The 25,249-nt window shown below is 47.2% G+C and overlaps 1 protein-coding gene across 5 annotated transcripts in view; it reads right to left on the reverse strand.

Moving 5' to 3' along the window:
• Nucleotides 1-282: 282 nt before the first annotated feature.
• Nucleotides 283-25,249, reverse strand: part of LOC309525010 (G-protein coupled receptor 22-like) — a 40,330-nt gene continuing 15,363 nt past the window's right edge. For 4 of the 5 annotated variants that reach the window (XR_014216040.1, XR_014216041.1, XR_014216042.1 and 1 more), the window contains 2 exons: nt 2,663-4,640; nt 283-2,630 (listed from right to left, as the gene is read on the reverse strand). Coding sequence is in view for 1 of the 5 variants with exons in the window: in XM_082210335.1 (XP_082066461.1) it covers nt 3,275-4,567 (1,293 nt within the window). In the remaining 4 variants the exon portion in view is untranslated. Of the gene's footprint in view, nt 4,641-25,249 lie in introns of all 5 variants that reach the window. The other variant, XM_082210335.1, reaches the window with a different exon arrangement.

The following is a 25,249-nucleotide window of genomic DNA, read 5'->3' on the forward strand; positions in this document are numbered from 1 at the left end:
GCCCACTGCCGATGTTGCAGAACTACAACTCTAATCAACTCTAGCAAGCAGGGCCAATGGCCAGGAATGGTGCAAGTTGTAGTTCAGAAACATTCAGAGGACCAAAGGTTCCCTGCTCCTGCCTCAACCCACAGCAGAAAAAAAGGTTGCTCGTCTGTATTTTGGATTGTCTCAGGGCAGCTTGAGGCTTAAGATCAGAGCAAGTGAATGAGACAGATGCAAAGTGGCAAAACGTCAAGCCAAGTCTTTTAACCCAGATGAAATAAAGCAGCCTGAAAGAGGTTTAGACTCAAGAGGTTTACTATTCTCCAAGGCAAAGTTCTTCTGTAATGGGGGAAAGCCACCATGAATTCCCTACTTACACGCCTTTGGCATATAGCACAGTCAAGAGGAAGAACCACCCTCCGAAAGGCTTCGGTGTATCAGTAGGACATCACAGGAAAATATGGATGTGAGGCGTTTGGCAATTGTTTCTGCTGCTCCCTTCCAGTGAGACTACCTCTGGGAAAATCTGAGCACAATCTATTACCACTGAGATGATCCCATTCTGCCGGGATGAATCTGCGACTTCTAGCTTTATCTAAAAGGGGCAGTGGGTTGTTCATGTGATGCCAACTGGTTCTACCCTCTGGGAACCCCCCACGATTTCTGACACATTGCACACACAACTCACCAGCTCTTTTATTGCCTTCAACTGTGGCCATGTTACAGCTTCCAGAATATGACACCTATGGCTAGACTACACCGATACACAAGAGACGAGACAGTCGTGTGAAATCCGCTTTCATACTCCTGGCAGGAAGAAGCTGGGCACCCAAATGTTACTTCCAACAGGTCCCCCCCCCTCCTTTTTCTTTTGCCACGTGGGATGAATGAGGAAGACGTAGCAAGTCTTTTGTTGATAACTGTGCTGGCGGTTGGCATGGAGGAAGGATGCAACAGGGCCAGTTGGTGTGACTGTCTGCGTGGCTCTGTGGATACCAGGGAAGGGCTGTGGCTTTGCATGCAGAATATCCCAGGTTCAGTCTCTGGGCAGGGCTAGGGAAAACCCTGGTCTGAAGCTTTGAGGTGCTGCTGCCAATAGGTGCCAATCCTCGTCTGCAATAGACCAACAGTCTGATGGTGTATATTCTTGTATTGCAGTAAGTCTAGGTAAAGGACCAGTCTAATGCCAAGTTTTTAAGAAGCTCGGAAATAAGGAACTATAATGAGCTGCCGTTGACCCGTTAAGGAAAAAAAAAAGTCCTTCTCGAGGCTCTCGCCAGCTTCGTGATCTATTCAGCATTTGCCACGCGCCCACACACTTTTGAGGGGCATTTCTCTGCTCCTCCCGCCATTGGGTGCCGATGAGCCAGAGGATTCTGGGCCTATTCTAAGGGAGAGTGTGGGAGAGAACTGACTGCCTAGCAGCTGACCATATGCTCCTCATGCGTTTCTGGGAAGCAGCAAGGAGCGGAATTGTAGCTGGTAGACTGAGGGCTTTCTTCTCCTTCCCTTCTGACAACCTTCAACGTAACAGCGGCAAGGAAATGATCTCCTGCGAGTGGCTGGGCAGGTGTGTGCCTGTATCTTGGGCAGTGCTGCAACTTTCGTTAGTGCCTAACAGAAGTAAGCTCCACCAAGTCCAGTGGGACTTGCACCCAGCTCAGCTCCCCTAGTACACAAATAGCACCCTTGGACAGCTCTTTCACTGCCTGCTCCATAAAGGCCAATCCCAAGCCTTGGCACCTTCCATTTGGCATACCGTCTCCCCCACTCCCCTCTGTTCCCCCAGGGCTGGGTCCAACTCTGCTGTTGATGTCTGCCTGGGTCCTCTTTCCAGACCATGTTACTTAGAGGATACTGGGTGCAAGGAGGGCGGGGCCAGAGCTCGGTACCAGAGCACCTGCTCTGCATGCAGAAAATGCCCAGTTCTAATCCTGATGTATCTCCCAGTATGGCTGGGAATATCCCCTGCCTGAGACCCTGGACTGCCAGTCAGACAGTACTGAGCTAGATGGAACCCAATGGTGTGGGCTTGGTATAAGGCAGCTATTGATGTCTGGCCTCTTTTTAAATGAGACATCCGGGGTCGCTTGGGGCATGTCTACACCTACAGTCCCTGTTCCTCTGATTGGAGCGGTCCATTTCCCCATCCCCTTTCCCCGTTTGGTACAGTAGTGAACCTTCAAATCCAGAACTGCAGCTGCACTTAGCATCTGATGCTGGGAGTCAGTGGCCACCAGCGATGGCAGAGGCAAGGAAATCAGCGTCTGCAGTACTGAAGCCTTAAAAAAACACACAAAAAAAACCCAAGGAGGTTGTTGGGAAACTGGTCCCAATATGGAAGTGGTGTGTGGGTGCAGAGCCTAACATAAACCTTTGCAGAAAGGTATGTTTGCCAGGCTCCAGCTATTGGACTGGGAGATCTAGAACTGCACTTAAACCCACCCCCAAACCATAGCATGTTCTGGAGACGGCAGGGGCCTGGGATGATGCAATAGAAGAGTGTGTCGCTTGCCTAATCTAAGGGGTTCTGGAGAGGAAAGCACAGCAAAACAGTGGGGCCGAGAGCTACGCGAGGCTCACCCCTTCCCCAAATCTGCATTTCCCCCGCAGCCACAAAATGCTTTCTTAGACCTCTTCCTCCACTTCCATAAGCGGGCAGAGAACTTGTCCTAGCCTTCCCGGACTTAGCCAGCAATAAAGAGAAATATGTGTTAGCTGATTAGGCCCATGGGGAAGCTCACTTGCTCACTGCCATGTGGGCTCAACGACCCTATATGCAGGGGACCTCACCCGAGTGGATGTCTTTAGCACAACTCTTGGCACCGATATAAACATTAAATAGGAGTAGTAGTAGTGATCATCATATTGGGTCTCAGTGTGGTGAATTGGCCGGTGCTGTGAGTGGGAAGGCTCGAGCCTTCGTCTTTTACCTCAGACAGTTGGTTGGTTTCAGCGCTGGCAACGGGAAGGCCTTGCACTCTGGGTGCAGGGCCTTTTGTGAGGGATCAGTATCCCACCCTACCCAGAAACCCTTGGGGTTTCGGCAAGGCGCCAATGGCTGACCCTCGCTGCTTCGTTAAGACATTGGCTCACCCCCACTTCTCTCATTCGGTGGCTTTGGGCAGAGGGGTTAGCACCGGTGTTGTAGTTTCTGGCGGCCTCTGTGCCTCCCTCCCTTTTCAGTGTTTGGCACTCGCCGCTCACCAGCTTGGGCGAGGCGGAAGATTCGTACGCCCACCCCCAAACTCTGCTGAACCTCCATTTTGAGGGCTCGGCCCCCTACGCCTCACTCCTTAGCGGCCTCAGTCAGGCAGCGCTCGGCTCCGTCACTACTCCGCAGCCGGCCCTTGCAGCTTTTGCGGGGCGGCTCCACCCAGGAGTTGTGGATGACGGTGCCGCCGGGCGCGGGGTCCACCTGCAGGGCCGACACCACTCGCTTCTTCAGCTTGCTGCGCAGCACGTTCCGCAGCTTCTGGCGGGTGAAGGCGTAGAGGAGTGGGTGGAAGATGGTAGTGCCGTAGGCCATGGCCAGGAAGCAGACGCGCAGCTTGCCCAACAGGGGGCTGGGTCCCAGGCACAGGATCAGCAGGTTGGCGACAGACAGCGGCGCCCAGCACAACAGGAAGGTGGAGATGATGAGCAGGGACATGCGGAAAACCCGCCGCTGGCGCTTCCTTCGGTCACGGTGGCGCTTCACCGCTCGCCGCAGGGCGATGATCACAGAGACCGAGGCTTGCACCCCCATGGGTGGTGGTGTCGGCAGCGCCGGCACGGGCTGAGAGAGCCGCTTGGCTTCCGCTCCGCCGGCCACTACGCTACCGCTTGGCTCTGCCGATTTTCGCCGCTTCCTCTTCTTGGTCTTGTGGCGCTGGCTGCGCTTGAAGGTGCTGCCGATGCTGATGTTGAGGGCCTGCAGGATCTTGGCGTAGGTCACCAGCATGACGGCCACGGCGGCGAAGAACGTGGGGATCTGGATTGCCAGGTGGTAGGAGGTGCCAAGTTCAGCGTGGAACTCCTCGGGCCCAACGCAGAGCACGGTGCGGTTCTGCCACGTGCTGGCGTGGCCCAGCTCGCCCTCAAGGAAGGGTATGAAGAAGACAGCCAGGGACAGCACCCAGACGCCAACCAGGAGAAGGATGGCGCGGCCCGGGGTCAGCACGCGCTGCGCCGGCCGGACCGAGATGTCGTAGCGGTCCAGGCTGATCACCAGCACGTTGGTGGCCGTGGCCACACTGCTGAAGGTGATGCACGCCTCGTGGAAGCAGCAGAGCAGTGTGGCGGCCCGGTCGGGGGGCACCAGGACCACCACCATGGTAAGCGGGGCACACACCACGCATATGAGCACGTCCAGCACATGCAAGTTCATGGTCACCATGTTGCTGACAGAGTCCACCAGGCCAGCCTGCAGGCAATACAGCACCAATACGGTCAAGTTGCTGCTGACGCCCAGTACGATTTCCAACATGAGGAAGCCTGTCAGTGAGACCTGGAAGCCCAGAGGGTAGGGCAGTGTCCAGCTGGGGTCAGGGGTCACCCCGTCCGTCGTCTCCAGGATAGTGTCGAACATGGGAGTCTCCATGGCTGAGAGGGCATGGAGGTGTGGGCATAGTCTGTGGAATGAATGGGCTTGGGGTTGCAGGCAGCTCCCTCACCTGTGGGGAGAGAGAGGTACCATCAAGTATCATCAAAGCAGCAAGACGAACCTTTGCATTGACAGCAGCAGCCTGGGACAGTGTTCACACCTGAGGAATCTTCCTCACATCATAAAATTTGCCATTGGCATCCCATCCATCACCTAGGCCAGCCTTCCCACAGCCTAGTGGGCTATGGAAGGCTGTGGTTCACTGAGGAGGATGAGAATTGTAGTCCCAATAATATCTGGAGGGCACCCAGTTTTGGAAGCCTGGCCTAGGTGATGGGGAGGTGGGGGGTAATGAAATAGGCATCCTAGCTTAACCCCAATAGGCAGAATGGGTTATGTTTTGCTCCCCCCTCCCCAAAGCAATAACAGGGACATCTTACCACAAGGTGAAAGATCTCTGCACCACCACCATGGAGTGAAACAGATATGCAATCTGTGCATTAACTTCACTGGAAATTTCATGCCATGCAGTAATCGCTGGCATCCCCCCCCCCCTTTAATGGATGAGGTTTCCCTGTCAGTCAACCTCACTATCCAAGTAAGGAACAGTTAAGAGAGCATTGATAAGAGATGCAGAGCCATTGTGTATTCCGCTCACCCCTGAGCAGCTGAAGTTTTCAAAAGCGCTTATCTGTGCATGCATTCTAACACGTCCTCCGTGATCATGAGAGCAAAGATTTTCAGGAATTGAAATTCTGTACGCACCTACCCACCATAATAAACCCCGAAGGGGTACTTGGAAGCAGGCATGAAAGACAGAAAAGACAGTCGCCTGCAGGAAAAACGAGTGGATTTGTGGATTCAGAGACATTGAACGGCGCAGGGAGGAAACTGTCCGCTATGGGATTCTAGCAGTGACTGAACTTAACATGGGCATTCTGCAAGCCCTCTCCCTTCCAAGCCCCCACAAATCAGGAAAGCATTAGCACAGGCAGAGAAGACTTCAGACTCTGCTTTCCCAAGAGCTAAATAACTAATCTGCCTCCTGGCCAAACTACGCATTTTTGGGTATGTAACCCCCAACTGCTCTTCCTTCCAAGGCAGAGGAATCACCTTATCAGTGATAAGGTGAAGGAGGAAGGCTGTGTTTAACCCTTCCCCACCTGATGATTTCCGCCTGTAAACCGCCCCCCTTCCCTTGCTCCAACTCTGGAAGCCAGATGTGTTTGCCTCTGCAAACAGAAGTCAATAATATCTTATGATGGGGAAAAGCTGCTCACAGCAGAAAAATTGGTGAGAGAAGGGTTAAGCACCCTCTGCCTGCCACTTATTTGCTGAAAACCACCTCCCTCTGAAGCTGCTTTTTCCTAGAAGGGTTAAAATACGTATGTTTGCTGCTACTGTGTTTAGCGCCTAGAAAACACAAGGAAAAATAAAAGAAAGAGAAACTGCTGGATAAACTACCTATACGATGTTATTCAGGGGGGGGGGGAAAGATCCACTTCCAGTATGAAATACACAAAATCTGGACACCAACGGATTCATATTTTATTGTAACATATTGTGTGACTATCGACCGGTGCCGTTCCAGAAGGGGGAGGAAAACGAAAAGCACAACACAAGGCAAAAATTAGCACAAACTGAGGGAGATGCCAACCAACACCAGCTCCTTCTGGCAGTTTAGAATGAGCCAGAGCCAAATTATCCCAATCAAAATTCAGCAATTGAGAAAGAAGACTGCGGGGTTTTAATGCCATGTGAGCCTCCATGTAGGTCTTGGGCAAAAAGGTAGGGTGAAGAAATACGTGCAGAGGATAAACAAATACATATTTCTCCAAGATGTCGTAACAGGCTAGAGAAGTTTGTATGTAAGAGCATGCCTTTTCTTTCTTTGATATGCCTCAGTCACGCATCTCTAAAATCAACTAGATATGACATTTTGATAGCAAAAAGCTTGTGGAGTTGGATGTCACTGGGTGATACCTCAGGTAAGTTGTACTTGGAAATTAATGGGCCTAACTTCATTAATTTCAGTGGGTCTACTCTACCAACTGTCATTTTTTATTTTGTGATATTATCAATTAATTAAATTTATATACCGCCCTATACTCGGGGGTCTCAGGGCGGTTCACAGAATAAAATCAAGATATAAAATCACAAAATACATAATAAAAATAGAAACAACAATCCAATAGCGCTGCCTCCCCCCCCCCCAAAGAAAACAAATTTTAAAAGGGCATAGGATGTAAATCAGATCAACCAAAGGCCTGGTTAAAAAGGAATGTTTTTGCCTGGCGCTTAACGTGTATAATGAAGGCACCAGGCGAACTTCCCTGGGGAGAGCATTCCATAGATGGGGAGCCACTGCAGAGAAGGCCCCTTCTCGTGTTGCCACCCTCTGGACCTCTCAGGGTCCGGCTAAGTTCATATGGAAAGAGGCGATCCTTGAGGTATTTTACTATTACTATTACACTGTTTGAAATGCAGTCAGGTTTGGAGTGTGTGTGTGTGTGTGTGTGTGTGTGTGCAAAGTGAGTAGAAATACGCCTGTGAAAGCATATAATGAACGCACTTGCATTTTAGGCTGCATATAATGGTTGCATAATCGGTGGTGAACCACCCTGCAATTGATTTGTGTGCAAAGGGAGGCCTTGAAATATTGTAAATAATAAATAATAGCAGCCCTGTGGTCCCATGCCTGAGCTGAAGCATGGTTTCCTTGGATGAATCTCGGCTGGAACAGACTGGTTATCCAAGAGCAGAGAAGACTTCACCTGAGGGAACCTTGGCATTGCACACATTTGCTGCAATGGTAGCAGCAGCAGCAGCAGCAGCACCTCCCCCTCCTCAAAATCTAATCTGGAATCTGTTAATCACATTTTAATTCACAACAGCTAAACGTATTTCTCGTCTGTAAAGAATGTAACCGACTGCATCTGTATGGTATAGTTACTTACCAACAAATGTGTACAAAAACACACACACATAACTGCTCTGCTTGCTTCACCCATTTTAAGCCTTTGGGGAAACTTTCTGGACTATGGTTTTCAAACGTTAGAGCCTCTCTCCCAAAATTACGTCCTCTGATTTGGTCAATAAACAAACCGAAGTCCTCTTATCCTCGAAAGGAGAAAGGCAGCCTTGCCTGCTTTAGAACGTCATGCTGGGAAAGTTGTCCCTCTCTCTTGACAATGCTCGGACTCAGGATCACAAAAAACCCCAATTGATAGGCAGGGGATTAAGGGCAGACAAAATGGAGTGCGTCTTCTCACAGCACATAATCAATTCAGGGAATTCACTCCACAAGATGTGGCAGCCACTAGGTTAGACTTAAGACGGCTTTAAAAAGAGATAAGGCCATACTAATTGAGGATGTGCCTATCCATGGCTATTTGCTGTGGTGGCCCTTTTGAAGCCCTCATGTGCAGAGGCAGTATATATCAGTATTTATAACAGTTGTTGGGTGTGTGTGTGTGTGTGTGTGTGTGTGTAATTATGCCTTAATTTGAAGGTCTTCTGTTCATTAACATAAAAAAAAATGAGAACTGTCTTAAGTTTATTACGTGTTTTCGAAGGATTGTGTTATTTTATCGATTTTATGTAAATCACCCTGTGGCTTTTACAAAGGGTGGTTTATAAATAATAATAATAATAATAATAATAATAATAATAAGAAGAATAGATCGGATAAATATTGCAAAAAGATTTGCATATTAAATCACACATACACGACTAAAAAGGAGGCTGATGTAACTTGCACCCAGTGCTTTCCAGCTTGTACATCATCGGCCTGCTAGCCTTTCCTCACAAACGGCTCCAGGAAAATGCCTCATATTATATTTCATGGCATAGTTACACCATCATCTTCCTAAGATGAACTACAGAGAAAGTTCCATGTTCTGTAATACTGGCACCCTACGGGTCATAAACAAAAGGCCTTTTAAAGAAGGGAGGACTTGTGAGTCTGGATCAGATCCTTAAGGTGAAAGGGGAGTCAATAGCCTCATGTCAGGGCGGAACTGCAGCTATCAGTTATATACACTGAGAGCCCATTTTCCACTGGAAAGTACTCTTCCTTTGCAACTCGCCTCCGACTGTTTTACTCCCAACAGTTATGGGACCCCATTACGGAAAGAGGACAGATTCAGAGATAAACAGGTTACGCACTCTCCTCCCGTCTCACAAAGTGCCCCTTCAGAAGGCTGCTTTATGGTTGAGAAAAGGCCTTCAGGCTAATGTCATACACTGTACAAGGTGAAATCTGAATCCCAGTCTAATCATGGTTTGTGGTTCCCAAACCAATCTGCCAATCTGGTTTTTATAACACGCTGTCAGTGAACGGATGGAAGGGGAACTAGTGGCAAACCCCACCCCCCTTTAAATTGCCACACCAACATGAAAACAGGTTAGACTGTTCCAGTTTTGATGGGTTTTAAGAGTAAAGATGGACACAGCATTCAAATTATGATGGTGATTGGTTAAATACCCTGAAAACACACCTTCATTTTAGCATCGTAGAATGCGTCCAGAAAAACAAACTGATTTTGTAAGTTTCTGGCATTTCCAGGGAAACCTGTTCATGGTGGGTTTAACTGGCTAGTGCCTGCAACATCATCAACCTATTCCTCCACAAATCATTATTGGAGTATTTATGCAGCTGATTTTGAAATATTTGTGAGGGATGCTTTGTTTTGGTAAAGTGAGGTGTGAATGTTTGTTTGTTAACTATTTTTAAAAGATGAAACATGCCTTTCTGAAACATTAAGGGCGATACTGGGAGCTGACCCAGCATATGACTTGCAAATATTATGCACACTATAAGGAAACTGAAGCCACAGTGAATAAAACCACACTGACTTTTTAAAGAATGTTATACCTGTCTTCATTCTAAATTTCTTTCAGCTAGGAAAAGAAAACGTCATCTTTTCTACATAATAGAATGTTAAGAATACCAGGAGACTGCAAGTCACAAAGAACAAGCTGTATGTTACCTTCCCTACAGAGAGAACGAGAGTCTGAAAATGTTCAGTTATATATACCTGGGACTAATTATAAATGGGCTGGGAAACTTCAGAGGAGCCATCAGTGCAGCAGAGGAGAAAGCTCTCAATGTTCTACACATTGAAGAAGCTACTAATTAGGCACCACCACCACCACTACCCCCCTCTAAAATTAATGCTGGAGCTTATCCAAATCCTTATACTTCAGGGGAGTGGAATCTGAAAACCAAACGTGCCAAGCGACCAGGTTAGCTGAGACAAAATCCCCACAGATTAGCCTGCTGTCAGAAGTTCAGCAATTAGCATTCCCTGTATGTCAAAAACGGGGGCCTGAAAGCATAACTGGGGTATTTTCCTCATTGTTAATGTCACCCAATGATGATCAAACTGTTAGGATTCTTCCTCCGTGTTTGCAGTCATGGGATTGTTGTCCATCACATGATGGTGTATGTTTTCATTCCACAGTGTGGGAAGTGACAGAGACAGGATGTTTGTGTTACTGTGTTCCGTGAAGTGGGACTATTGTCCTTTGTTCTTTCTCTCTTTGGTGTCTGATGAGAAAGAGAAATGAGCTAAAGCACAATGCTCCGAGTGTATTACAGTCATACCTCTGGTTGCGAATGTGATCCGTGCGGGAGGCACGTTCGCAACCCGCAGCATTCACAGTCTGAAGTGCCGTGTCTGCGCACGTGCGTGACGCAATTCGGCGCTTCTGCGCATGACGTCATTTTGTGCTTCTGCGCATGCGTCGAAACCCGGAACTAACCCGTTCCAGTACTTCCGGGTTCGGCATAGTCCGCAACCCGAAAACGTGCAACCTGCAGTGTTCGTAACCTGAGGTATGACTGTATATGTAAATAAATGTAGATTAGCCAAAATGCTGTGCTACTGAGTTCTGTTACTCAAATTGCAGGATCCCTAAGTGTGCTGATTCTTCTTGGTATCAGTCGCTGTGAAGTTCGGGCTGAAGAAAGCTTTTGAAGCTCCCAAGACCAGGAGGGAGAGAACATGCCAGTCTGGCATGTGTCTCTGCCAGGGTCCTACACGAGAGTAGGACAATCCTAACACAAACTGCTTGCCAATCCTCACATGATAATGTTGTTCCGGGTGCTATCTTTCTTTGAACTTCCACTGCGGTATCTGTGTTAGGGCGTCGTAACTTGAGATACTGCAGCTTTGGAACAGCTTCCATAAATGTTTTCCACTGAGCCCTCATTTTCTAGCTACATTTAAATAAAAGCCAATCTATTTGTGCAACCTCTTAATATCTGAGGCAGTTACTATTCTCCTGCTGTTGTTTGCTCCAGTTCAGGCATTCTGTTTTAGTAATTGTTTTTATGGTTCAATTGTTCATTGCCTTCTATATATAAACAGAATAAGCCAATTTAAACATCCTCTTCCATTTTATCTTGCGATTCCTTCTTTTAATAGCCCATGGAAGCGTTCCTGGTACCATCATTTATCATTTATATACAGCATTTTGCCACCTCGATTTGTAAAGTGGTTCGCTATATGTGTATTATCATTCTTCGTTCCCAATTTACAGAGGGGGAACTGGGACGGAAAGTGGTTTCCCAAAGGTCACAAATATGCCTGTGGCAGGGAAGGGACCTCAAATTTCAGTCCAACTCTGCTCATTAGCACACACTGGCTGGCTGGCAGTCCCCAAGGAAGGCAAAAAAGTTGTAGAATCCAATAAAAAGATGTTTCTGGGCATCTTGATATCAGATTCTCGGCAGATGGCCCCGAAAAGTCATTTTGAAACTCTGCCTCTGAATGGCGGTAAGGCTTTTGTTTTTCAGGAATGGATGGATGGATCAATTTATATCCTACATACACAAACACCAACACCTATACTAGCCAATCTAAGAAAATCTGTGAAAAGCAAGTCAGCATACACAGCTTTAAAACTAATCATAAATCAAAATGTTTTCAAGCAAAGCTTAAAAGCGCAGAGAAATCCCCCCTGAGGAGGAAATTCCTGAGACAGTTGCTGCTGCAGAAAAGGTCTCTCTCTTGTATTCACCAAGTGAGTATGATTTGAAGCAGGTGTGGGAAACCTTTGCCGCTCCAGATGTTGCTGAACTACAACTCCCATGAGCCCCAGCGAGCATGGCCAATGGCCACATTCAGTTGTAGCGGGATTTGTAAACCACAACCTTACGGCAATTTACACATGAGATAATTCAAAACAGTTAAAAAACAACAACAAAAAACACAGGCAAAATACCCAAATACATTTAAAACAAGATTAAATCCCTACAGCTGAGTCAGACCATCCAGCTCAGTTTTGGCAGCAGCTCTCCAGGGTTTCAGGCACAGGTGTTTGTAGAAGATTGTGGAATTGTAAAGTTGGAACGGACCACGGTGATCAGCTAATCCAACCCCTTGCAATGTAGGAATCTTTTGCCCAACCTGGGGCTCAAACCCACAACCCTAAGATTAAGGAGTCTCATGCTCTACAACTGAATGATTCTGGGGCCAGTGTTTCCCCAGCCCTTCCTGGGCTTTTATGTATTATTCTTATTATTGTTTCCATTTTGTAAATTGTAAGGTAAAGGTAAAGGACCCCTAGACGGTTAAGTCCAGTGAAACTTGTCTATGGGGTGTGGCGGTCATCTCCAGGCTGAGAGAGCCGGTGTTTGTCTACAAACAGCTTTCCAGGTCATGTGGCCAGCATAACTAAACAGCTTCTGGCACAATGGGACACCGTGACGAGTGCCAGAGTGCACAGAAATGCTGTTTACCTTCCCATCACAGTGGTACCTATTTATCTACTTGCACTGGTATGCTTTCAAACTGCTAGATTGGCAGGAGCTGGGACAGAGAAACGGGAGCTCACCCCATCGCAGGGATCTGAACCGCCAACCTTCCGATCAGCAAGCCCAAAAGGCTCAGTGGTTTAAACCACAGCGCCACCCGCTACCTATATTGTAAGATGCTCTGAGCACTATTAGCTTTTGTGTGTGGAAAGACATTGAAGAAATTACAGCTTAATGTAACCTAATCTTCCTACACGCCATCTTGCAGCGGCACGAACTCTCTCCTTGTAGTTTAGGGTCCTCAAAGAAGGTTTGTGCTTGTATACTCAGAAAGACCTTCGACCCAGCGGGCTGCATGCTCACTCAGCTCAGTTCTACTAGCAGTCTGGTTTGCCTTAAGGGAGGAATAAGGCTGGGAGGTTTTACAGAGGCTCAGCATCAAGTTCCATATCATGGGGGAAATAAAAGGGGTCGGTGTGTCTCATGATCCCTGCAGAAATCCAGTGAAGGTTCAACATGGCACAGGTATCACAGGAGTTGACACAGTGGCCAAGGGTGAACTGCGCTCACTTGTGCCAGCTTTGAGACCAAAATGTAGCTGGTGGCAACCTGATTTGCTGCAGTGGAAAGGAAGATGTCGGACACAGCATATACAGTGGTACCTCGGGTTACATACTTAATTCGTTCCGGAGGTCCGTTCTTAACCTGAAGCACCACTTTAGCTAATGGGGCCTCCTGCTGCTGCCGTGCCACCGGAGCATGATTTCTGTTCTCATCCTGAAGCAAAGTTCTTAACCCGAGGTACTATTTCTGGGTTAGCAGAGCCTGTAACCTCAAGCGTCCGTAACCTGAAGCGTCTGTAACCTGAGGTACCACTGTACTAAATATTGTGCTGTTTTACGTGTCTTTATAGCCGCAATGGTTTTATTTGTTTTTATAATTTTATATTCCGTTGCTGTATCTTGCCCAGAGACCTTGTGATGAAGGGCAGGTGAGACATCTAATAAATAAACAAGGGGGGGGGAGACACTTTCCATCTGTAATGTTCTCTTAAACCGAAGCACTCAAGACTCCTGGCGTGTGTGTGTCCTGTCCCCCCCACCCGCCATGCGCTAGATAATTAAAAACAAAACTAGCGCTAATCAAAACACAATCCACTCATATATACATTTAATCCCCACCGGGCGCCAAGCAACTCCCAGTGACTCAAGAAGCAAAACAATCCAGCAATCAAATCTCGAAAACGCTCAAATCACGAGGCCGCCAATTAAAATGACAACTTCTGAATTATCAGCGGGGGGCGGGGGGGGGGAACGAATCAAAGCTACTGTCAGTTTTGTGTGCTGCAATAAAACGGCACAGAACTGCTACGGTAGAAAATGGCTCTGCTATAGTGAAATATGTGGAATTTAAGGCACGCTCACACCTAGTAATAACTGAGCATGTATAAATGCGGGAGAGTGGGAAGGAGAGAGAACGCCAGGCACAAATCATGTCCTCGAATCTCTGATTATGCTGTCTGATTGCATAAAGGTACCAGAATTCCCCACTGCCCCTTCACTTGCAGGATAGAAACAAATTCAGGACTGGGGTGATTAAATGGGAAAAACAGTGAGAGGGGAAAGGGTTAATCCCACCTCTCTCCACAATACATATTGGTACAAAGAGCCCAGCCTTAAACAAAAGAATAATAATAATAATTCAGCAGACCTGGCATCTCCAGACCTCACCATTAGTCTGGTCCTGAATGAGCCAGGTATCACACACACACACTTCCTGCAACAATTCACCCAAAGCACGAAAGAAACTTCCTCAAATAGATGGATTGGGAGAATAATTATTTTTAATGCGCAATCCTGGGAGAAAGAAGCAGGCAATGGATATAGCATTATCCAACAGCAGGTGCCTGTTACTGAGTCAGAGATGGAAAAGGAACCTTTAAAACTTTAAAAAACACACAAAAACAAACCACCCATCAGGTCAGGTCCCTGGGGATGGCTGTCTTCCAGGCATCGTGTTGACATATTCCAGAGCAAAAAAAGAATTTACCCCTTAAATTCCGGGAACACTTGTCTTCTTTCTCCTGCCAATAAAATGCCTTTGACATTGACCCAGAGGGGGAATATGATTTCCTTGTCATGTAGAACAGGAGAAGGGTGACTAAGCACGCACAGCAAAGCACAAATACACCCCAGCGTGCTAACATTTGGAAATGCCACTTGTACAACCACCGGGACCATATAACACCAGTCCTTAAGGATCTACATCGGCTCCCAGTACATTTCGGAGCACGACTCAAAGTCTTGGTGCTGACAATTAAAGCCCTAAACGGCCTTGGGCCAGTATAACCTTAGGGGGCGTCTCCACCCCCATCATTCAGCCTGGACACTGAGGTCCAACTCCGAGGGCCTTCTGGTAGTTCCCTCATTGCGAGAAGTGAAATTACAGGTAACCAGGCAGAGGGCCTTCTCGGTGGTGGTGCCCACCCTGTGGAACACCCTCCCATCAGATGTCAAGGAAATAAACAACTACAGTGGTACCTCGGGTTAAGTACTTAATTCATTCCGGAGGTCCCTTCTTAACCTGAAACTGTTCTTAACCTGAAGCACCACTTTAGCTAATGGGGCCTCCTGCTGCTGCCGCACCGCCGGGGCACGATTTCTGTTCTCATCCTAAAGCAAAGCTCTTAACCTGAGGTAATATTTCTGGGTTAGCAGAGTCTGTAACCTGAAGCGTAAGTAACCCGAGGTACCACTGTATCTGACTTTTAGAAGACATCCGAAGGCAGCCCCATATGGGGAAGTTGTTAATGTTTGATATTTTATTATGTTTTTCTATCTGTTGGAAGCCACCCAGAGTAGCTGGGATAACCCAGCCAGATGGGTGGGGTACAAATATTATTGTTATTGTTATTATTATTATTTGCCCCATGGTTTTTCCTCCCTCCTGCACAGATGGGGGGGACGGCGACTCAAAGCCTCTCTGCCTCTCCACCAGCTCACTACCACAACAAACATTCTCTAGCCACAGGATTTTGAGTGCAGATTTTGAGAATGGTGCATATCATACCATATGAGTTTCCTACTCAAAGTCAGATTATTGTCAATGTACTTGAGCAAAGTTCATGAGAATCTCTGCATAGTTTTGTTATTTTTAAGAAAGTTTTAGATAGGGGGTTTCAGGGCCTTGAAGAACTTCTGGTGCTTTTTATTCAGTTGTGGGGAGCCTGTGGCGTTCCAGATGTCATTGGACTGCAACTTCCATCTTTCCTGACTGCTGGTCATGCTGACTGGGAAGCCAGGAGTTAAAAGAGTCCAATGACATTCAGAGGACCACGTTACCCACTCAAAGCTTACTTAATTACAGGCCCAGAGGTAGTTGTGTACATTTAAATCACATTTGAAGCACATTCTTTCACCCAAATATTTCTGGGCACTGGAGTTTACCATTCACCAATTTAAAATTCCCAGTAACCCTTAACAAACTACAATGCCCATAATTCTTTGAGGGGTAAATGTGCTTTGGATGTGCTTTTAAATGTATAGTGTGTGTGCATGCAGAACTTCTCTCTACAGTGTGTAGGAATGAACTCCTCAGATATACAGAGTAGAACATGCTGATTAATGGAAACACTTCAAACTGATTAGCAGTGCAATCCTAAACTTGGCAAAAGCAGTCTAGTAGGCTCATGAATTGTACTCAAGAGCTTGGCTTGATTCAGTCCTGGAAGAATTCTGCCGCAGCTGTTCCTTTTCCTATTTCTTCCCAGCCTGCCAATTTGTAAAATGGACGTTGGTTCCCCCCTCCTATGGCAAAAGAATTAACCCTGAAGAGGCTGTTCTGAACAGCCCCGCTAATCAATACTGTATCTCCTTCCTTCTAATCTGAGTCTTCTTGCCATTGTCATTCCCTTCTTCATTTGTTTTCGTTTTATTTAACAACGTGTATATAATTCTTGATTTTAATAAAACTTCGAAGTGATGAACAAAAAAAAAATCCCCATTAAATTTATCAATGAAATAGTTACTTTAAAATGTTCAAAAACTAATTAAAACCAGCAATAAAGCTATAAAAGCTGGTTAAAGCACATGTAAAGTCTACTTGTTCTTTGCAATCAATCCATCACTTTCTACTGCCTGAAGACCTGAATCCTGGAAGTAGATGATTGGAGAAAGTAAGCCTATCAACATTTTATTTAAATTGCATTAGGGGGGGGGGGAAAGGACCTGCTGGAACAGGCCAAAGGAAAACAGCCTAATGACCCCAAAGCAGAAGGCACTGTCCCCTGCACAGCTGCTTTGCCTACGGCTACTGACAACTGCTCTTGAGCATCTGGCTGCAATATGAAATATATGCACATCGAGATGGGAGTAGTGGTGGGGAAAGGAAAAACCAAAGAAAAAGGGAGCTGCGTTGCAAAGCATTGCAGGGCAAAGGAACATCCCACATCCATCCCAGAGCACAACGCCAAGCATGGCCGTAGCAACAGAACACAGCCCATGCAGGTGCCTTCTGCAGTGGAGCAATGCCCCCATGGAACTTGCAGCCCCTTAAGCCCACAGCGAAGGATGCAATGGAATCCCACCATAAGGAGGAGGTACCCAGCTTCTGCATATTTTTCTCCACTCTCTGATTTCCTCTATGCTGATCTGAACCACAACCCAATTGGAAAGTCTTGTTATTGCCTTATTCACTTGCCAGAACAAGGAGGATCCCTTGGTTACCCCCAGTGCTCTGGCAGGTGGCATCACCACTCCTGCTCAGAAAAACTTCCTAGAGCGCTGCTCTCCTCTAGTCTTCCTTTTCCACCACACCACTGGTTATTGGCTGCAGAAGGCAATTTAAAGCAAAGTCGTTGGCATCCGTCTGTCTTGAGAGACAACTGAGTGCGTCTCTGGGGTGGAGTCAAACCGGTGTGTTAGAAGATGTGCAGTGTTGTTAAAGCAGTGGGCGTCCGTGGGAAGCACGCTGAGAGCTTATTTACCTTTTGCCCCACTCTTCCTAGGCACAGGCCTGCACTTAAAAGCTCAGTGTCTGAGCGCTCGTTGTTGTTGTTGAACCCTGGAGCTCTCCCTGCAAAAATCCCTCTTTAGTGCTCAACTGGAACAAATGTCAATCGTGGTTTTCTGTGGATTGCTGTTTGTTCCGATTGAGCTTTAAAGAGTGTTTTTTTGTTGGGAAAGTTCTGGAGCAACAGAAAAACACTCAGACATTCAGCTTTTAAGTGTGGACCGTGCCTGGGGAAAGTGGAGGAAAAGTAAAGTATGGATAAGCCCTCATTGCCTTAAACTGAAGTACACCTTTACACCTTTACCTCTCCAGTGCTAAACTCAAGGGACAATTCTGCATATTTAAAGCAGGATATGGTTATGTATGCTGAGTAACTGCTCCCCATGATGAAGCCTCGTCACTCCCCCATTTCCTACCCCCAGCAGTTTTACACATTAAGAAAAAGCCTTGCCTTTCCATTAATAAGGCAAATAATGAATTGGGAGGATGACAACATTCATTTGTCATGGGATGAAGGTAAAGAGGCCAGACTGATGGCTGAACCAGCACTTGCTTAGAAGGTATTCATGCTTCTGTTTCAGCTGTGATGCCAGGAAAAAGTTGGGCAGATCACACCATAAATGAATAATTTGCTATTTTTCTTTTATACTACACACCTTCTTTTCATCCTTCCTCTGCCAATTTGTGGCACTGTCCAGGCCCTGATGAACTGGGAGCCTTATGTAGCCTAACTCAGCAGCGTTCTGCTCATCATTACGGCCCGAAAGGCAGGACCACTCTGTTTGACTAACCTTCTTTAGGCTGGGCTCTTTGCTTCATTCAAAGGCTATCTGTTCCGTTTTGGCCTTGATGCTGTCTGCCTGACGTGCGAAAACTCAACCAGTTCCCCACAATACATAGCAATTGATTCAATGGCAGCCAGTGGGCAATAAGGTCCCAGATTTCCAATGGAAGAATCCTGCTCATTCTGATAGAGTAGTTATTTGTGTTTTTTTAATTCACAGCTTTGGCACAGGCTTAGTGTGCAGCCCTGGACTAGAGTCTCTTGCCCTCCAACCAACTGGAAGAAAAGTTGTTCTGAGTGAAGGGTGGATTATCGTCCACTTCCCAGCAGGCCCCAGGTAATCAGTGTAATTAGCATGATGCCCAGCAGTACTGCCTGCAGACAAGAACATAGGAAGCTGTTGTGCTGTATACCAAGTCAGAACAATGCTCCATCTAGCTCAGTACTGTCTACACTGACTGGCAGCAGCTCTCCAGGGCTTCAGGCAGGTTGGTCTTCCAGCCCCTACCTGGAGACGCTGGGGACTGAGCCTGGGAGCGTTTACATGCAAGGCGGATGCTCTATCCAACGAGCTACAGCCTTTCCCCTGCACACTTCAATAACATTTTATTTCACCTTTCAATAACGGGAAAGAACTGTGGCAGTGTGAAAGCATATGGAACATATGAACCGATGCAGAGAGAAATTGTTAGAAAGCTGGATTTGAAAATGGAACAACATCACAGATGCTCTGCAGACAATGGAGAGGCAAAATAATAATAATAATAATGGCACTGCTGCGAACCTTGGAGTGGCAGGAAGATTAAGATCCTATTCAAAAGATAAAAGCTGCAGGAGAAACCAAGATGCAAGGCATCCCGATTTTGCAATCTGTGTAAAGTGCACTGCTAGACAAGGGCGAAGGGGCTGCAGGCAGAGCACGGCACACTCGGAATGAATGAGAATGAAATTGCCACACTCTGAAATCGTGCAGATGAGGAAGGTGTTTAACCAGCGTCGTCAGGGGAGAAGGGTGCACTGCTGGAAACTGGAAACCAAACTCAAGAGGATCAAAGCAGATTTGGCTCATAAAATGGCTGCGCAAGGCATAATTTTGATCCAGGTATAATTCTGCAGAAGGCTCCCAAGAAAGCCTGGGGCAAGAGCTGCAAGCTATGCCAGGCCAACTCCAATAAAGGCTGCAAGCATCGCTTACCTCCTGGCATTATAGAATTCCAAAGAGGCAGGCAGAAATCCCCTTCCCCTGACTGAAAGCAAAGCTAACAAAACGTGGATTCACCCAGGATTGGTTTTTCCTAAATCTGTAGTGGGGGCTGGGATCAAATCCACCAACAGCCTCCAGTTCTGTGTGATGGTATTAAGCACCTGGGAATGAACTGCTGATGCCAACAGAAGGCACAACTGGAGTCCTCAAGCCACAGCTGGGTCCCATCTCTGGGCATCATCGGGGGCTGTGCTAGCACCTTAGCTCAAGCTCTTGTCCCTGTGCAAAACTTGCCATTAAAGGGCACTTCCACACCAAGGGACAGGGGATAGTGAGGAAGGTACCTACTGGTGGAACACTAGGCTTGGGTGACCTGCTGGACTGGGTCCAGGTGGCATGTACTGCATCAGAAGGTAAAGGGTAAAGGGATCCCTGACCGTTAGGTCTAGTCGCGGACGACTCTGGGGTTTGCGGCACTCATCTTGCATTATTGGCCGAGGAAGCCGGCGTACGGCTTCTGGGTCATGAGGCCAGCATGACTAAGCCTGTTATGGCGAACCAGAGCAGCGCATGGAAATGCCGTTTACCTTCCCGCCTGAGAGGTACCTATTTATCTACTTGCACTTTGACGTGCTTTCAAACTGCTAGGCTAGCAGGAGCAGGGACCGAGCAATGGGAGCTCACCCTGTCGCGGGGATTTGAACCGCCGACCCTCTGATCGGCAGGCCCTAGGCTCTGTGGTTTAGACCACAGCGCCACCCACGTCCCATATGCATCAGAAGGTAGTTACCACCATAACCAAGCAGAACAGGCTCTGCATGCCCAGCACTCTCAGATGTGCAGGAGTCAGTGGCAGGCTTTTTAGGATGGGGCAGAAGTGAGGAAGGAAGAAGGGCTGCACCCTGGTCTATACAAAGAACCTTATTCCCCAGTGGGATTAATGGCCTGAGAACTAGAGGGCAAAAGCAAGAAACCCTGTGGCACCTTAGAAGCTAACAAATGTACTGCAGCATAAGCATTCAGAGGCTACTTTGAGATACACGTGGGCATAATCCTTGATTTAATTGACAGCTATGGGCCACCTAATTAACCGGGTGGCGGGGCCCGAATCCACACCTACATTCACAATTTGCATAATTTCCCTCTTGATGTTTTCATTTTGACTTTTGCTGCTATTTAGCAAAGTTCCCATTACTGCAGTCTGGCTGCTTGCATAAGATAGCAGTAGCCTGGCCACAGCTATATCTACACCATGGTCATCTCTAGAGTGAACTACTGACAATCTACTACTGTATGCAGAGCTGCCTTTGAAGACTTCTCAGAAACTTTGGTTACCACAAAACGCAGTTGTCAGGTTACCATGCAGAATAGGCAGCACCAGACTAAAATAGTAGGAGTGCGCACCATCCACTAGATTCAGTTCGGACCATGATTTAGTGCCTTGGGGAAACAGCTCACCTTGCTTTGTAGGCTGTCTGATTTTGTTCTGAGTCTGTTCAAATCCTGTTAGTTTCTCTCCCCCAATCCACCCTTAATTCACTATTTGGATTTTTTTTTTTTTTTAAAAAAAGGCTTTAACTCCCTCCCCTTTCAGCAGAAGTGGATAAAATTTGTAGGCACACTAGTGCCTCCAAAGCGGATAAAGCCTGCCAAATTTCAGACAAATAGGCCCAGGGGCTATTGTGCAAGACACCTTTTGGAAGAAAATAAAACACTAAGGGGGAAAAACAACACTTCAATATTTATTTATGGGCAGAATTTATGTATGTATGTATGTATGTATGTATGTATGGGCTGTGTGGAGAGAGTCTCTTCCTTTAAATTCCTAGGAGTTTATCTCAGTGAATACCTTACTTGGAAAAGCAATACAACCTAGGTGGTTAAGAAAGCCCAACAGAGACTCCATCTCCTCAGAGTATTGCAAAAGAATGATGTCAATCAACATTTGGTCATCTCCTTCTATTGGTCCACAATAGAAAGTGTCCTTTCATACTGCATCACGGTGTGGTACGCTAGTTTGACATCAACTGATAGGAAGTGCCTACAGAGGGTGGTGAATACAACACAAGATATTATGGGCTGTCCCGTGAATCCACTGGATGACATTGTGGAAGAACGTTGCCTCAGGAGATGAGGAAAATTCTCAGGGATGATTCACACCCTGGCCGGCACTTTCTTGATCTCCTGCCCTCGGGCAGAAGATATAGAAGCATGATTAGTCACACCAACAGGGTAAAGAACAGCTTCTATCCATGGGCTGTTAGGCTGCTGAATGAAAAGATAACAACAGGGCAACTGACTTTTGGGTTTGGTGGGTGTGCGTCAGTAAATGAGGGGAATTAAGACTAAGCGAGCGGAGTGGAGGGGTGCTCGTGTAATCTCACTGTATACAAGTTGTACAAGTGACAATAAAGTATTTCAATTACATAACCTTTGCAGGAAAGGTTGCCAATTTTGAGAGCAGGGATACTGCCAAATTTCAGATAGATAGGTGCAGTGATTTTCCTGCAAGGGCAGCTTTTACAGTTTTAGGGTGAAAAAGGAATCACTTAAACTTCCCATGTGTTTCGTGTAGAATTAAAATGAAATTTACAGGCATTAGTGAGAAGTGCCCCTCTGGATAAGAAATCTGCCAAACTGCAGTCAAATAGCCCCCGGGACTTTTGTGCTAAGTGCCTTTACCATTGATTTTGGGGTGGGAAGAACTAAAAGGGATTTGCTTCCTGGGTAAAACCATTCGCTCTGATCATGAGCTAGGTCTGTCAGTTGTGAAGGAGCTCTCCACCCATGCCGATGACTTAGAGATGCAAGTTCTGCTCTTGCAAAGATGCTCCTTTCCACAAAGCATTGGGATTGGAGAGCACTTGCGAAATAAATACACCTGATTACAAGCTATACCTGTCAGGTGCAAAGGAGCACATTCCATCCCCCCTTGCCTCAGTCTGGCATTTTCCTTAAGCTAGAGAAATAACTTTTGGTTTCTGCAAAGCTCACTACCACCACCACTGAACCACCAAGGCACAATGAAGCACTTCAGGGGACCCTGCTTCAACTCATGCAGCTTCATGTAAAGGTAAAGGTAAAGGGACCCCTGACCATTAGGTCCAGTTGTGGCCGACTCTGGGGTTGCGGCGCTCATCTCGCTTTATTGGCCGAGGGAGCCGGCGTACAGCTTCCGGGTCATGTGGCCAGCATGACTAAGCCGCTTCTGGCGAACCAGAGCAGCGCACGGAAATGCCGTTTACCTTCCCGACGGAGTGGTACCTACTTATCTACTTGCACTTTGATGTGCTTTCGAACTGCTAGGTGAGTAGGCACAGGGACCGAGCAACGGGAGCTCACCCCGTCGCAGGGATTCGAACCGCTGACCTTCTGATCGGCAAGTCCTAGGCTCTGTGGTTTAGACCACAGCACCACCCGCGTCCCACGCAGCTTCATATAGATCAGGGTTTACAAGCATGGGAACCAGGTGTTTTGGACTACAATTCCCATTATCCCTGACCACTGGTTCTGATAGCTAGGGATGATGGGAGTTGTAGTCCGAAAACAGCTGGAGACCCAAGTTTGGGAAACCCCGATATCGATCCTGCCCCTAAACCCCTCGAAGCACCCTGTCTCAGCTCAAGATCTGTCCAAATCTGATGCACACCCCTACCAGATATGCGGAGTTGATCCACTGGTCTAAGACAGCTGCATCTGTCCATATTAACTGGGTGGGCTACTGGTTTGGTTCAGTGTGGCCATGTTTTAAGGAAGAGCTAGTTATGGAGTGAAAAGCTGTGACTACAGGATAGCGGCAGTACTATTAGGTAGTTTCACACATGATGTTTTCCCCCCTGACATGACTATTGCTTCCATGTAGGGGGAAAAAGCTTGTGTTTGGACATGTGTACATAGGGAAGCAACACTGTACAAGATCAGTGTTATAAGAATTTTAAGGTCAGTTATAAAAAAATTAATGTTCATAACTGTATATATAAACCACATGTCTGAAACCCCACAGAAAAGGTCTTGAACAAATTGACCTCAAATATTTTCCGGCAAGGTCAAAGTAGGAAACCTCCCCATTGTCTCTTTCCTCACAAATCTTAAGGGCACATTCAAGATATGGTGTGAGCCTGTGACCTAGATTCAGGAATTAAGTAGATATCATAACAAAAGAGTGGCCAAAACCCAGATAATGCAATCAGGTAAGTTGCCAGACAGGAGATAAACAACGCACTCAGATTTCTGTTGTAGACCGCCTTTTCTGTGATGTAGGTATGATGTATCTGGGGGGGTGGTCTTGGGCTACACCCCTTCTGTGATGTATGTATGATGTTTCTGGGATGGTCTTGGACTCCAGGGCAGGCAATTTAAAATGTCTATATAAGGGCGCGCACACCTTTGTTTGGGGTCCTCCTCCTTCTCCTGCGTGTGAAGGGGGCACCCTGTTGCAACAGTTAATAAAGATCAGGCTTACTAGCTGCTTTGCTTCTCAATATTCTCTGGTTGGTCTCTGTTATTTTCTCCTACTGATACAGAACCTACAAAAGGACTCTATATGGGTTCTTGAGTACCCCATAAGGGAAAAGGAGCAGTTTTTTTACTTATATCATCAGGTTATGTGTCTACCTAGCTTAGCACTGCCTATTCTGGATGGTGGCAGGTGTGCAGGATCTTACAAAACACGGGAGGTCTTTCCCATGACCTGCTACATAATTCTCAAGGAAAAAACCCACCAACAACTAGAAATGGCAGGGATTGAACCCCAGACTGCCTGTAAACAAGCTGAATGAATCCACTACTGAGCTACAGCCTCCCCCCCCTTAACACACATACCTGTGTGCATGTTTCGCTGCACATGCATGCGCTCATTACACATAAGGACATAAGACACTTTCCCCTTACTACCCAAAGAATATCCACACAAGAAAAAGGTTGACTGTGAAGCTAGCCTCGTTCCCTTCTCCTCCCCCCCGTCTCCCAGCCACTGTCTGCTGCATTTCAGGCTGTTAACTAAGACTCTTGGTGCACAAAGTCCCTTCCGCATGCTGACTTGTCCTGGGGGCTGCTTCACTGCTGTGAGAACCCTTGTACGGCTGGGGATATTAAAGGCATAAATCTCCACGGAGCTGGCAGGAGGGGACGTGGGCCACAGCCGCTAACAGACCCATCCGTCAACAGCGGCAGCGTGGAAGGTGGGGTGTTTGTGTGTGTGTCTCGCTCGCGTGACTCATTATAGAGGTGCTGTAAGATGCTGGGAGTGTCAGGGACAAGGGATGAGTCTCACTCCTCCAAACCCAGAAAGGAGCTATTGTGCAGCTAATATTTTATCGGGATTTTTTTTTAATTGGGGGGGGGATGAGTCAGGGGAGCGGCGCTTTCTTAAGCATCCCAAGAGCAAGGAAAGGTGAGAAACCTACTGGAACTGATGAGAGGAAATTACGTAAGGTCACAAAAGAAAGCAGTGACAGGGGCTGGCCCCTTGGCACGCGTAGGGCTCTGCCCCAACCATGGGCGAAGCTGAGATTAATGAAAGAGGAGGCCTACAGCCAGGCAGGTAGCGGCTGGCTGAGGGCAGACAGAGGTTGGAGCGCAGAGGCCTAATGGACCAGCCGGCACAGAGCCACTGCGTGGGGTTCCTTCTAGACCAGGGGGGCACAGAGCCACCAAAAATTGTTTGGGACAGCAAAACCCGAGAATAAGCATGGAACGTGGGGACCTCTCTCAAGCAGAGTGTGAAGAATCCAGAGACGAAGAGGCCGTCTCTTCCTTATGGTCCAGTAACTTGGGAGATCGAAATGGACTCAAATCCTTGCTCACCCATGAATTTACAAGATGGCCTTGAAGAAGAAAAGACTCTCGCAGCTTGCACTTCCTGCCTGAAGAATGCAGAAGGGCACAAGCTGCTAGATGTGGTGGATCAGAATCTCATTT

The sequence above is a fragment of the Podarcis vaucheri genome (assembly GCF_965113315.1).
Source record: "Podarcis vaucheri genome assembly, chromosome: 2".
Taxonomy (NCBI): domain Eukaryota; kingdom Metazoa; phylum Chordata; class Lepidosauria; order Squamata; family Lacertidae; genus Podarcis; species Podarcis vaucheri.